The 14,987-nt window shown below is 48.4% G+C and overlaps 1 protein-coding gene across 3 annotated transcripts in view; it reads left to right on the top strand.

Annotated features, from left to right (window-relative positions):
* The window catches only part of TPMT (thiopurine S-methyltransferase), a 240,762-nt gene that overhangs the window by 117,301 nt on the left and 108,474 nt on the right, over positions 1-14,987 (top strand). For all 3 annotated transcript variants that reach the window (XM_063923228.1, XM_063923230.1, XM_063923229.1), the window contains exons 3-4: positions 6,030-6,122; positions 14,671-14,803. In XM_063923228.1, coding sequence (XP_063779298.1) covers positions 6,030-6,122; positions 14,671-14,803 — 226 coding nt within the window. The remainder of the gene's footprint in view (positions 1-6,029; positions 6,123-14,670; positions 14,804-14,987) is intronic.

Raw genomic sequence — 14,987 nt, 5'->3', positions numbered from 1 at the left:
TATCCCCTCCCCCAGCTCCGGGCGCCATCTACTGCTGGTGTTCCCGCCCTGGAGCTGCCTCACACTCTCCCTCACTCTCTGACTGAGACACTGGGTGCCATCTTCTATGATTAGCTGCAACTGGTCTCCGCGACTGCAGGGCAAGGTCTCCTCTGTAAATCCGCCTGTACATCAGCGCCGTGATTTTACAGACACTTAAGTATTCTACATGTCGTTATTAAATAGCGTTAGTTAAGAACAAGTGTACCTGTGCCAGAATATATTGTACGAGTATTCTGATATATACATCCAGTCTCGGATCATGCATTGTTTTATATATATTATATATATACATATATTAGTCCAGTGCAGTTTTATTGTCTTACTAAAATAATTATCTGCATTGTCACTGTGATTGTGTGTACCTGTATCTGATGTGTGGATTTCACTTTCAGTGTATCCCAGCTTTAGCTGTCACTATATCCTGTACCCTAAGGGACTAGGTGCGTCTGGGTCTCATATATAGTTCTTCACAGTATTTACCGTCAAGTGTCTTCTACTGTGTACTCATAACACTGGATTTATTCGCTGGTTTTGTGTACTGTGTACGCAGTCACATAGTACTGGATTTAGACGCTGGTGTTGTGTACTGTGTACGCTGTCACATACCAAGGGATTTATTTGCTGGTATTGTACTCTGTCTGGCTGTATCGTACTCATACGCTCTGCGGTTACATTCACTAAAATGTCTAACACAAAGGGTGGGAAATCCACAGATGTTCCTGTATCATGCAGCGTCCGCAGTTCCTGCAACCAATCAGGAGCCACCTTGGGCGGCGTTCTCAACTATGCTCAATACGCTTGTGACGCGCCTTACGCCCCCCTATGGGACCTCCTGTGCCATTACAGCCACATATTGTCCTTATGGTAAATCCGCCTTGGGCAAATAATTTGTCTACCCAGTTGCAGCAATTGAATCGATCTTTGGTTAGACATAAACCCACCCCAAGTCACTCTCGTGTCAAAGGATCATTTAAGCGGGCCACTTCCTCCTCACAATCCACTAATCTCTCGGAAGATTCTTCTGATGAGGATGGAGAGTATACTGGGGTGTGGTTCATCAAATCGACAGTGTCTAGGTCGACAATGTTTAGGTCGACAGTCACTAGGTCGACAGGGTTTCTATGTCGACATGTGCTAGGTCGACAGGTCTAAAGGTCGACATGAGGATTTTTTATTTATTTTCTGTGTCGTTTTCTTCGTAGAGTGACCGGGATCCCAAATTAGTGCACCGCGTCCCCTCGCATGGCTCGCTTCGCTCGCCATGCTTCGGGCATGGTGCCTTCGCTTCGCTCGACACACTTTACCGTTCCAATCGTAGTCCACGTGGATCGTTAAGTATGAAAAAATTCAAAAAAAGAAAAAAAATGTGAAAAACTCATGTCGACCTTTAGACCTGTCGACCTAGCACATGTCGACCTAGAAACCCTGTCAACCTTCCATCCATGTCGACCTAGTGACTGTCGACCTATAGTGGTCGACCTAAACATTGTCGACCTAGACACTGTCGATCTTCAGACCGGATCCCAGTATACTGACCCGTCAGACACTGATAAAGCTGCTTCTGATGAGGAATCTACTATTCAGGTCTGATTTAGTGGTTGCTATTAAACAGATCCTACAGATCACCGATGATGATGAGGATTCCACTACAGTTTCCAAGAAACCTGATAAGTTTAAACGTCAGAAGGTAACTCAAACATTATTACCGCATTCTGACCATTTAGTAGACATATGTCAAGAACCCTGGTCTTCGCCAGGAAAGAAATTCTCCCTATCTAAAAAGATGGTAGCTCGTTATCCCCTCCCTTCTGAGTTGTGTAACAAGTGAAAAAATTCACCGCCGGTGGATTCCCATGTCACCCGTCTCGTGGTGTCATCTACTCTGCCTGTCACCACTGTCATGTCACTGAAGGAACCGACAGATAAGCATGTGGAGGGTTGCCTGAAGTCTATTTATTCCCTTGCAGGTGCTGTACATAGACCCACTATAGCAGCCTCCTGGGCTGCAAAAGGAATTGAAGCATGGGTTCAGGCATTAGAGGAAGAGCTGCCTCAAGATATATCTGACACTGCCAGACAATACCTGTCTCATATTACCACCGCCGCCTGTGTTGGCGGCCAAGGCATCGACTACGTCCATCCTTGCTCGCCGTATTCTGTGCTTGAGGTCGTGGAAGGTGGACCTGGACTCCAAAAATCCCTTGGAGGTACTCCCTTTTAAGGGAGACATCCTATTTGGGGAAGATCTCAATAAGATTGTGACTGACTTAGGTACCGCTTTTCGCTCCTTTCAGCCTCAAGGGAAAGCAAAAGGTCAGGCATTCCCGAGACAATCTCGTGCTCCCAAAACACCAAGCCCAAGGCAAAACAATCCCCATGGGTGACCCCAGGGTGGGAGGCCGACTTCTGCGATTCACCCAGGTCTGATTGAGGACCACTACAGACGCATGAGTGCGAGAAGTTGTCTCTCACGGGTACGCAGTCTCTTTCATGAGACGTCCCCTTCGCCAGTTCTGCACAACGGTTATCCCTACGGACCCGTTGAAGGCGCAAGCTCTTAAACTGGTTGTGCGTTCCTTCCTGGATACAGGAGTGGTAGTGCCGGTACCTCTGTCCCACAGAGAGGCAGAGGATACTAATCGACCCGATTTCTAGTCCCGAAACCCAATGGGTCTTTCCGGCCTATACTCAACCTCAAATCACTGAAGAAGTTTGTGAGAGTGTCCAAATTCCGTATGGAAACACTGCGCTCAATTGTTCTGGCCATGGAACCCGGAGACTATATGGTATCCCTGGATATACAAGATGCTTACCTGCATATTGCTATTGCCATTTCGCATCAGCAATATCTGCGGTTTGCTCTTGGCAACCTCCACTATCAATTCCAGGCTCTGCCGTTTGGACTGGCAACGGCCCCTCGGATCTGCACCAAGGTTATGGCCGTGATGACGGCTCATCTCCGTCGCCGTGGAGTCAGAATCCTGCCGTATCTGGATGACTTGCTGATTCTGTCAAACTCCCAAGATGTCCTACGCAGTCATCTACAACTGACAGTAAACTTCCTACAAGCCCACAGGTGGCTAATTAACTGGAAGAAGTCCTCGCTGGTCCCTGCTCGGAGCATGGTGCACCTGGGGGCGCTTCTGGACACACACAGTCAACGGCTGTTTCTGTCTCCAGAGAAGGTCCTGAAACTTCAGGACAGGATCAGATATTTCCTCTCTCACTCAGGAGTGTCGATACACTTGGCGATGCAAGTACTATGCCTCATGGTGTCGGCTTTGGACATGGTAGAGTACGCTCAATTTCATTCCCGCCCTCAGCAGAGGTTAATTCTTTCCCAGTGGGACAGCCTGCCTCATCGGATCAGGTCTCACATGATGTCCTTAACTCCAGAGGTTCGTCTGTGGTTGACCTGGTGGCTACAGGACCAGCAGTTAAGCAGGGGCCATCCCTTCTGGATCCCCAACTGGGTCCTACTGACGACGGATGCCAGTCTGAGGGGTTGGGGCGCGGTGTTGGAGCAACACTCCTTCCAGGGTCGGTGGACCAAGGAGGAATCACTCCTCTAGCTAAAAATTTGAGAATTGCGGGCGATGTTCAATGCTTTGTCGCTCGCCCTACCTCTGTTACAGTGCATGCCTGTTCAAGTATGGTCAGACGGGTGGTCTTCAGTTTGCCGGCTGTCTGGATCTTGGCGCACAGTATACCGGTACCGGAATCCTGGCATTCCGACACCTTTTCTCCCTCTTGGGGGTCCACAATCCCCCTGGAGGGAGAATAGATAGCGTAGCGCGCCACCGTGCCCGCAGCGTGGCGAGCGCCTTACGGGCTGTAAGGGGCTCATTTGTGCTCACCCAGCTGCCGGTGGTCGGGATTCCGGTGCTGGTATGCTGGCCGCCGGGAGCCCGGCCGCCGGCTTACCCTACTACACCCCGGTCAGGCAACGCCACCACGGTGGCATACATAAACCATCGAGGAGGCACTCGAAGTCGCATGGCTATGATGGAAGTATCAAAAATCCTTTGTTGGGCAGAACACCATCTGGCAGCAATATCGGCAGTGTTCATTCCGGGAATCCTCAACTGGGAAGCGAATTTCCTGAGTTGTCAGGACGTGCACGCCGGAGAGTGGAGTCTTTATCAGGAAGTCTTTCAACTCCTAGTGGACAAGTGGGGCCTACCAGATGTAGACCTGATGGCGTCTCGACACAATCACAAAGTTCCAGTCTTCTGATCAAGAACCAGGAATCCTCAAGCAGCGTTCGTGGATGCACTAGCAATTTCATGGAACTTTCGGCTGCCCTACGTGTTCCCTCCAGTGTCACTTCTGCCCAGGGTACTGCGGAAGTTCAAACAAGAAGGAGGATTTCTACTTCTAATCGCCCCAGCGTGGCCCAGAAGGCATTGGTTCTCATACCTGCAGGGTCTATCTACCTGGAACTGGCCAGACTGGCTTTGACGGCGTGGCTCTTGAAGCATCACTCCTGAGGGCAAAAGCATTCTCCAAGCCGGTTATCGAAACTATTCTGAAGGCCCGCAATCCGGCATCTGCACGGATTTATTATTGGGTCTGGCATTCTTACTTCACCTGGTGTGCTGCTAAGAATTACGATGCATGCACATTCAGAACTTCCAGACTTCTGGCTTTTCTGCAACAAGGCCTGGACTTAGGCCTTCGTCTGGCCTCCCTCAAGGTTCATATTTCTGCCTTGTCGGTGTGATTTCAAAGAAAAATTGCATCTATTCCTGACGTTCATACTTTCACTCAGGGTGTGTTATGGATTCAGTCTCCCTATGTCCCTCCTGTGCCTCCATGGGATCTGTCTGTTGTCCTGAATGCCCTACAAGTCTCCATTTGAACCTCTTGTGTTAGTGGACCTTAAATGGCTTACGGTCAAGGTCCTGTTACTACCGGCTATCGCCTCTTCCAGGAGGGTGTCCGAGCTAGGCGCTTTGTCCTGTCGTCCACCCTTCCTGATATTTCACAGTGACCGGGCAGTTCTTAGAACTCGCTCGAGTTATTTACCTAAGGTGGTGTCATCTTTTCACCTTAACCAAGAGATTGTGGTTCCGGCTTTCATCTCTTCTGGTTTGTCCTCCAAAGAGCGGTCTTTGGATGTGGTACGGGCACTCCATATGTACGTAGAGAGGACTGCTTCTATCAGGAGGTCAGATACCCTTTTTGTACTTTTTGGTTTTCACAAACGTGGCTGGCCTGCAAATAAGCAAACCTTGGCTAGATGGATTAGAATGGTGATTGCACAAGCCTATGCACAGGCTGGACTCCCAGCTCCTGCTGCTATTAAAGCCCATTCTACTCGGTCTGTTGGACCTTCTTGTGCGGCCCGCCGAGGCGCGTCCGCTGAATAATTGTGCAAGGCGGCTACATGGTCCTCAGTGAATACGTTCATTAGGTTCTATGCCTTAGATACCTCCGCCTTCCAGAATGCTTCCTTTGGACGCCGGGTTCTCATACCTGCTACGGCGCGTCCCCTCCCAAGAGGAACTGCTTTAGGACATCCCCGATGTTTCCCTGTGGAAACCAATGTACCCCGTTGCAGAAAAGGAGATTTATGGTAGACTTACCATTGTTAAATCTCTTTCTGCGAAGTACATTGGTTCCACAGGGCGCCCACTCTGACGCACCTAGCTTCTATGGGTTTGTATGGCATTAGCAGCTAGTCCTTCTCCTGTCGTGAGAATGTGGCTCTATGTGACTGACATCTTCCTTCTCTTTTACCTGCTCCTGCATTGGACTGGTTAACGAAACTGAGCTCACAGTGCCTGGAGGCGGGGTTATAGAGGAGACCCCAAAGCATCCTGGGACAGTCTAAAGCTTTAGCCTGCTGGTGCCTGGATCAAGATCCATCTCTACACCCCTGATGTTTCCCTGTGAAACCAATGTACCTCGCAGAAAGAGATTTAACAATGGTAAGGTTACCATAAATCTCCTTTTTGGTGTTTTGTGTTTGTCTTGGTATACAGGTTGCTTGCAGAGTTCCTGAAGGAAATGATAAATGGTAGGACACACTTGAACATATTTTTCCCTTTCTGTGGAAAAGCAGTGGATATGAAATGGTATGTTAATATTTTCTTATAAATATATTATAAAGTAAGCTCTTTTTCCTATTGCAGTGTAGAAATCTCCAGTATGTAATCTGCCTGTGACATATGTGTGTGCTTTTGTGCTACATTCACTTGTGACGCTGATAAGCTGAAGGCAACTCTGTGTTGCTGATGGATCTTGCACTACTCACCGAGCATGTGCAGCTACACAAATGATTTGCTTTTCCAACTGTGGCTGGAGAGTGCAAATGTGTGGTAACAGGGAGTTTGCACATAGACAGAGTGTAGTGAGAGCATGTTATCTGTATTGTGAGCTGTACAGAGTTGTGCCTATTTTCAGACTGATCTCTTGCACCAAGGACGTGGTTGGTGTAAATGCATGATGATGGCCATGAAAGCAAAGGCACAAATAGGAAGTTATGGATCAAAGGGTTGACAGTCAGAAGGTCGACAATCTATAGGTCGACATGGTCAGAAGGTCAACAAGAATATGGTCAACATGAGTTTTGATGTTTTTTTAGTGTCCAAATTTCCCTTCCAGCACGTAGACCACCCGGTTAGTGCACCGCGTCCCCTCACATGGTTCGTTTCATTTGCCATGCTTCAAGCAGGCTACTATTCCCAATTGTAGTTAACGTGGATGGTAAAGTATGAAAGTATGGGGGGGAAGGAACTCATGTCAACCATTTAAACCTCTGGAACCTGTTCTTGACCTATTGCTTGTCGACCTTTTAACTGACATCTTGTCATACCAGATAGGAGCGGGGCAGTAAGGGTGTGTACACACGGTGAGATATTTTCTACCGATTTTTACTATATAGTCAAAATCGTAAGAAAAGTTAGTGCAGATCGCAAGGTGAAAGTCACCGTGCGATTCCGATTCGATGCCGTTGCGAGGTCCAACGCGGTCGGCATCGCAAGCCTAGATAGACTGTGCAGGCAAGTCAATTTTAACTATCTCTATAAAAGAGAGATTCAAAATTGACACTTAGCCAAAATCGCACTCATTATGTGCTTGTGATGGCGACCTAGCCCCTGTCGCATAGCCCGAATCTCACCGTGTGTATGGGCCTTTACATAGATGCGGCCAATTCTGCATACCAGCAAATATTTGCATCTAGATATGTGCACTCAATGCGAGTGCCGTTGTGGATGAATGTTCATCTTGTCATTGACCACTGTATTTGCCCAATAGCGTGGGCTCTGGTTGAATAAGGTAGAACACACCTTATTATGCATGGCCATTACTGGGGTGGGGCAGATGGTGCTTTGCACACAGCGTATTTGCTCTGTGGGTGCACCGTCTGTGTCCACCAATGACCCGCTGCCACCAGGTGCTGTGTGCCACCAGCTGTAATGTATATGGTAGTGGTGCGCCCAGCCTGCCCGTGTGCTTCGCCCCCTAATTTTGTGTCTTCGGGATCCTGCTGCTACGACTGTTGCACAGAACACAGCCCCTGAACGCAGTGCTACAGCACAGCCGCCAACGGACAAAATCTGTCTGCATGTCCTCTGCTCCTCAGTACTGTTGCGGGAGAAGCCGGTGGCCATCATGGATTCAGGAACATCACTGGCCCTGCCTGCTCCTTGGGACTCCCCAGGCATGTTTCTGTTTAATGCTGCTGTCTCCCCTGCACAGCAGCTACAACTGCCGCCCTTTAGAGGTAACGGCTCCACTGTATATCACCTACTGTATATGTGGAACTAGCCTCATAAATTTCCCTGTGCATACCTCATGGACCTGGCTGACGTGCAGTGAGCTGTAGTGTGGAGCAGCTCCATTGAGGCTGCAGCTAATTGACTCTTACATGGTGTCTAGCTCCTCCAGTTTCTAACTTCCCAGCTGGCTTCCCCCCACTCACCCTCTCAGTGCTGATGGCAGGGCCTTAACTAGGGTGGTGTGGCCGATGCGCTTTCATAGAGGAAGTAGCCATGATAAGGAGGAGGAGGAATGATGATGTTGCACAGCAGTTCGGGGGGAATGATGAGTAGGAGGAATGACAATGAGGAGGGGCTCTGCTGTGGTGTAATGTCTATTAGGGGCTCTACCATGTGGTGTAACGTGTATAACGGGTACTACTGTGTGGTGTAATGTGTATAAGGGGTACTACTGTGTGGTGTAATGTGAATTGCTACTATTCTGTGGCCACACCCCTTCCCCACAAAATCATGCCCCTTTATTTTTGGCTTCGGCACACGCTATCGCTATTTCTCTGACGTCCTAGTGGATGCTGGGGACTCCGTCAGGACCATGGGGATTAGCGGCTCCGCAGGAGACAGGGCACAAAAGTAAAAGCTTTAGGATCAGGTGGTGTGCACTGGCTCCTTCCCCTATGACCCTCCTCCAAGCCTCAGTTAGATTTTTGTGCCCGACGAGAAGGGTGCAATCTAGGTGGCTCTCCTGAGCTGCTTAGAATAAAAGTTTAAGTTAGGTTTTTTATTTTCAGTGAGTCCTGCTGGCAACAGGCTCACTGCTACGAGGGACTTAGGGGAGAGAAGAAAACTCACCTGCGTGCAGGATGGATTTGCTTCTTAGGCTACTGGACACCATTAGCTCCAGAGGGAGTCGGAACACAGGTCTCACCCTGGGGTTCGTCCCGGAGCCGTGCCGCCGACCCCCCTTACAGATGCCGAAGTTGAAGAGGTCCAGAAACAGGCGGCAGAAGACTTTCAGTCTTCATAAGGTAGCGCACAGCACTGCAGCTGTGCGCCATTGTTGTCAGCACACTTCACCAACAGTCACCAACTGTCACTGAGGGTGCAGGGCGCTGGGGGGGGCGCCCTGGGCAGCAATGTATAATACCTTTTTATGGCTAAAATACATCACATATAGCCCTTAAGGCTATATGGAGGTATTTAACCCCTGCCAGATCTCACAAACTCCGGGAGAAGAGCCCGCCGAAAAGGGGGCGGGGCCTATTCTCCACAGCACACGGCGCCATTTTCCTGCTCAGCTCTGCTGTGAGGAAGGCTCCCAGGCTCTCCCCTGCACTGCACTACAGAAACAGGGTCAAAACAGAGAGGGGGGGCACTTATTTGGCGATATGATTACATATATAAAAATGCTATAAGGGAAAACACTTGTATAAGGGGTTGTCCCTGTATAATTATAGCGTTTTTGGTGTGTGCTGGCAAACTCTCCCTCTGTCTCCCCAAAGGGCTAGTGGGGTCCTGTCCTCTGTCAGAGCATTCCCTGTGTGTGTGCTGTGTGTCGGTACGTGTGTGTCGACATGTAGGAGGACGATGTTGGTGAGGAGGCGGAGCAAATTGCCTGTATTGGTGATGTCACTCTCTAGGGAGTCGACACTGGAATGGATGGCTTATTTAGGAATTACGTGATAATGTCAACACGCTGCAAGGTCGGTTGACGACATGAGACGGCCGGCAAACAAATTAGTACCTGTCCAGGCGTCTCAGACACCGTCAGGGGCTTGTAAAAACGCCCATTTACCTCAGTCGGTCGACACAGACACAGACACGGACACTGACTCCAGTGTCGACGGTGAAGAAACAAACGTATTTTCCTTTAGGGCCACACGTTTCATGTTAAGGGCAATGAAGGAGGTGTTACATATTTCTGATACTACAAGTACCACAAATAAGGGTATTATGTAGGGTGTGAATAAACTACTTGTAGTTTTTCCTGAATCAGATAAATTAAATGAAGTGTGTGATGATACGTGGGTTTCCTCCGATAGAAAATTATTGGCGGTATACCCTTTCCCGCCAGAAGTTAGGGCGAGTTGGGAAACACACCTTAGGGTGAATAAGGCGCTCACACGCTTATAAAAACAAGTGGCGTTACCGTCTCCAGATACGGCAGCCCTCAAGGAGCCAGCTGATAGGAAGCTGAAAAATATCCTAAAAGTATATACACATATACTGGTGTTATACTACGACCAGCAATCGCCTCAGCCTGGATGTGCAGCGCTGAGGGGGCTTGGTCGGATTTCCTGACTGAAAATATTGATACCCTTGACAGGGACAAGATTTTATTGACTATAGAGCATTTTAAGGATGCATTTCTATATATGCGAGATGCGCAGAGGGATATTTGCATTCTGGCATCAAGAGTAAATGTGATGTCCATATCTGCCAGACGACAGTGGTCAGGTGATGCAGATTCCAGACGGCACATGGAAGTATTGCCGTATAAAGGGGCGGTCCATCGGACCTGGTGGCCATGGCAACAGCTGAAAAATCCACCTTTTGTTACCCCAAGTCACATCTCAGCAGAAAAGGACACAGTCTTTTCAGTCTCAGTCCTTTCGTCCCCATAAGGGCAGGCGGGCAAAAGGGCCAGTCATATCTGCCCAGGGGTAGAGGAAAGGGAAGAAGACTGCAGCAGGCAGCCCATCACCAGGAACAGAAGCCCTCCACAGCTTCTGCCAAGTCCGCAGCATGACGCTGGGGCCGTACAAGCGGACTCAGGTGCGGTAGGGGGTCATCTCAAGAGTTTCAGCACGCAGTGGGCTCACTCACAAGTGGACTCCTGGATCCTACACGTAGTATCCCAGGTGTACATTGGAAATTCGAGACGTCTCCCCCTCACAAGTTCCTGAAGTCTGCTTTACCAACGTCTCCCTCCGACAGGGAGGCAGTATTGGGAACAATTCACAGGCTGTATTCCCAGCAGGTGATAATCAAAGTACCCCTTCTACAACAAGGGAAGGGGTATTATTCCACACTATATTGTGGTACTGAAGCCAGACGGCTAGGTGAGATCTGAAATATTTGAACACTTACATACAAGCGTTCAAATCAAGATGGAGTCACTCAGAGCAGTGATAGCGAACCAGGAAGAAGGGGACGATATGGTGTCACTGGATATCAGGGACGCTTACCTACATGTCCAAATTTGCCCTTCTCACCAAGGGTACCTCAGGTTCGTGGTACAGAACTGTCACTATCAGTTCAGACGCTGCCGTTTGGATTGTCCACGGCACCCCGGGTCTTTACCAAGGTAATGGCCGAAATGATGATTCTTCTTAAAAGAAATATGGACGCTTTCCTGATAAGGGCAAGGTCCAGAGAACAGTTGGAGGTCGGAGTAGCACTATCTTAAGTAGTTCTACGACAGCACGAGTGGATTCTAAATATTCCAAAATCGCATTTTTTTCCGACGACACGTCTACTGTTCCTAGGGATGATTCTGGTCACAGTCCAGAAAAGGATGTTTTCTCCCGGAGAAGAAAGCCAGGGAGTTATCCGAGCTAGTCAGGAACCTCCTAAAACCAGGAAAAGTATCAGTGCATCATTGCACAAGGATCCTGTGAAAAATGGTGGTTTCTTACAAAGCGATCCCATTCGGTAGATTTCACGCAAGAACCTTTACGTGGGATCTGCTGGAAAAATGGTCCGGATCGCATCTTCAGATGCATCAGCGGATAACCCTGTCTCCAAGGACAAGGGTGTTTCTTCTGCGGTGGCTGCAGAGTGCTCATCTATGAAAGGGCCGCAGATTCGGCATTCAGGACTGGGTCCTGGTGACCACGGATGCCAGCCTGAGTGGCTGGGGAGCAGTCACACAAGGAAAAAATTTCCAGAGAGTGTGATCGAGTCTGGAGACTTCTCTCCACATAAATATACTGGAGCTAAGGGCAATTTACAATGCTCTAAGCTTAGCAAGACCTCTGCTTCAAGGTCAGCCGGTATTGATCCAGTGGGACAACATCACGGCAGTCGCCCACGTAAACAGACAGGGCGGCACAAGAAGCAGGAGGGAAATGGCAGAAACTGCAAGGATTCTTCGCTGGGCGAAAAATCATGTGATAACACTCTCAGCAGTGTTCATTCCGGGAGTGGAAAACTGGGAAGCAGACTTCCTCAGCAGGCATGACCTCCACCCGGGAGAGTGGGGACTTCATCGGGAAGTCTTCCACATGATTGTAAACCGTTGTGAAAAACCAAAGGTGGACATGATGGCGTCCCGCCTGAACAAAAAACTAGATATTGCGCCAGGTCAAGGGACCCTCAGGCAATAGCGGTGGACGCTCTGGTAACACTGTGGATGTACCAGTCAGAGTATGTGTTCCCTCCTATGCCTCTCATACAAAAAGTACTGAGAATCATAAGAGGGAGATGAGTAAGAATGATACTCGTGGTTCCGGATTGGCCAAGAAGGACTTGGTACCCGAAACTTCAAGAGATGTTCACGGAAGACCCGTGGCCTCTACCTTTAAGAAAGGACCTGCTCCAGCAGGGGCCTTGTCTGTTCCAAGACTTACCGCGGCCGCGTTTGACGGCATGGCGGTTGAACGCCGGATCCTGAAAGGGCATTCCAGATGAAGTCATCCCTACCCTGGTCGAAGACAGGAAGGATGTAACCGCAAAACATTTTCACCGCATTTGGCGAAGATATGTTGCGTGGTGTGAGGCCAAGAAGGCCCCTACAGAGGAATTCCAACTGGGTCGTTTCCTACATTTCCTGAAAACAGGACTGTCTATGGGCCTAAAATTAGGGTCCATTAAGGTTCAAATTTCGGCCCTGTCGAATTTCTTCCAGAAAGAACTGGCTTTAGTGCCTGACGTTCAGATGTTTGTAAAAGGGGTACTGCATATACAGCCTCCTTTTGTGCCCCAGTGGCACCTTGGGATCTCAATGTTGTTTTGAGTTTCCTAAAGTCACATTGGTTTGAACCACTCACCACTGTGGACTTAAAATATCTCACATGGAAGGTGACGATGCTATTAGCCCTGGCTTCAGCCAGGCGTGTGTCAGAATTGGCGGCTTTATCATATATAAAGCCCTTACTTAATTTTTCATTCTGACAGGGCAGAATTGAGGACTCGTCCTCAATTTCTCCTTAAGGTGTTTTCTGTTTTTCACATGAACCAACCTATTGTGGTACCTGCGGGTACTAGGGACTTGGAGGACTCCAAGTTACTTGACGTTGTCAGGGCCCTGAAAAATATGTTTCCAGGAAGGCTGGAGTCAGAAAATCTGACTCGCTGTTTAGCCTGTATGCACCCAACAAGATGGGTGCTCCTGCTTCTAAGCAGACGATTGCTCGCTGGATTTGTTGTAATACAATTCAGTTTGCACATTCTGTGGCAGGCCTGCCACAGCCAAAATCGGTAAAAGCCCATTCCAAAAGGAAGGGGGCTCATCTTGGGCGACTGCCCGAGGGGTCTCGGCTTTACAACTTTGCCGAGCAGTTACTTGGTCAGGGGAAAACACGTTTGCTAAATTCTACAAATTTGATACCCTGGCTGAGGAGGACATGGAGTTCTCTCATTCGGTGCTGCAGGGTCATCCGCACTCTCCCGCCCGTTTGGGAGCTTTGGTATAATCCCCATGGTCCTGACGGAGTCCCCAGCATCCACTAGGACGTCAGAGAAAATAAGATTTTACTTACCGATAAATCTATTTCTCGTAGTCCGTAGTGGATGCTGGGCGCCCATCCCAAGTGCGGATTGTCTGCAATACTTGTACATAGTTATTGTTACAAAAATCGGGTTATTCTTGTTGTGAGCCATCTTTTCAGAGGCTCCTTCGTTGTTATCATACTGTTAACTGGGTTCAGATCACAGGTTGTACGGTGTGATTGGTGTGGCTGGTATGAGTCTTACCCGGGATTCAATATCCTTCCTTATTATGCACGCTCGTCCGGGCACAGTATCCTAACTGAGGCTTGGAGGAGGGTCATAGGGGGAGGAGCCAGTGCACACCACCTGATCCTAAAGCTTTTATTATTGTGCCCTGTCTCCTGCGGAGCCGCTATATCCCCATGGTCCTGACGGAGTCCCCAGCATCCACTACGGACTACGAGAAATAGATTTATCGGTAAGTAAAATCTTATTTTCAAATATGGGGTTGGGGTTGGCACCAGATCTCTTTTCTGGCACTGCGCACCAAAAATGTGTAGTTTCAGCTTTGTTATTATGTCCATATTACGTATAAAACTATTGGTATTTCTTTAAAACATAAAACACATACCCATGTATAGGTGTGATAGCTGTATGAAAGGGGTGTGGTTCATCAAATCGACAGTGTCTAGGTCGACAATGTTTAGGTCGACCACTATAGGTCGACAGTCACTAGGTCGACATGGATGGAATGTTGACAGGGTTTCTAGGTCGACATGTGCTAGGTCGACAGGTCTAAACAAACTATAAAGGTCGACATGAGGATTTTTTGTTATTTTTGGTGTCGTTTTCTTCGTAGAGTGACCGGGATCATGGCTCGCTTCGCTCGCCATGCTTCGGGCATGGTGCCTTCGCTCCGCTACCGCTTCGCTCGGCACACTTTACCGTTCCAATCGTAGTCCACGTGGATCGTTAAGTATGAAAAAATTCAAAAAAAGAAAAAAAATGTGAAAAACTCATGTCGACCTTTAGACCTGTCGACCTAGCACATGTCGACCTAGAAACCCTGTCGACCTTCCATCCATATCGACCTAGTGACTGTCGACCTGTAGTGGTCGACCTAAACATTGTCGACCTAGACACTGTCGATCTTCAGACCGGATCCCATATGAAAGATTGGGAGTGGATTTATAGACCTAACTGGGGTCATGCATTTCTTATGCAAAACTACCTCTGTTTTGGTTCACCACAGGCTGGCTGATCTGGGACATAACATTGTTGGAGTTGATGTCTCAGAAATAGCATTAAAGGAATTTTTTGAAGAACATAGTATTGCTTATGTTGAAGAAGAAGTAACAGGAATTCCTGAAGCTAAACTTTTCAAGGTAATTTGAACTTCAATCATGTAGCTCTAATCCCAGATATGTGCTTTTACCTTATTAGTGCTTTAGAAATCAACAGAATATTCCACAGTGCTGCACTGAGTTACCAATTTTCATATGACAATGAAACAATTTCAAATTGTTAACACAGCTAAAGGAGACACATTAGGACCAAAAACCGTGCTTG

Source organism: Pseudophryne corroboree, chromosome 5 (assembly GCF_028390025.1).
Source record: "Pseudophryne corroboree isolate aPseCor3 chromosome 5, aPseCor3.hap2, whole genome shotgun sequence".
In the NCBI taxonomy this organism is placed as follows: domain Eukaryota; kingdom Metazoa; phylum Chordata; class Amphibia; order Anura; family Myobatrachidae; genus Pseudophryne; species Pseudophryne corroboree.
This window is presented reverse-complemented; position numbering and strand designations above follow the sequence as displayed.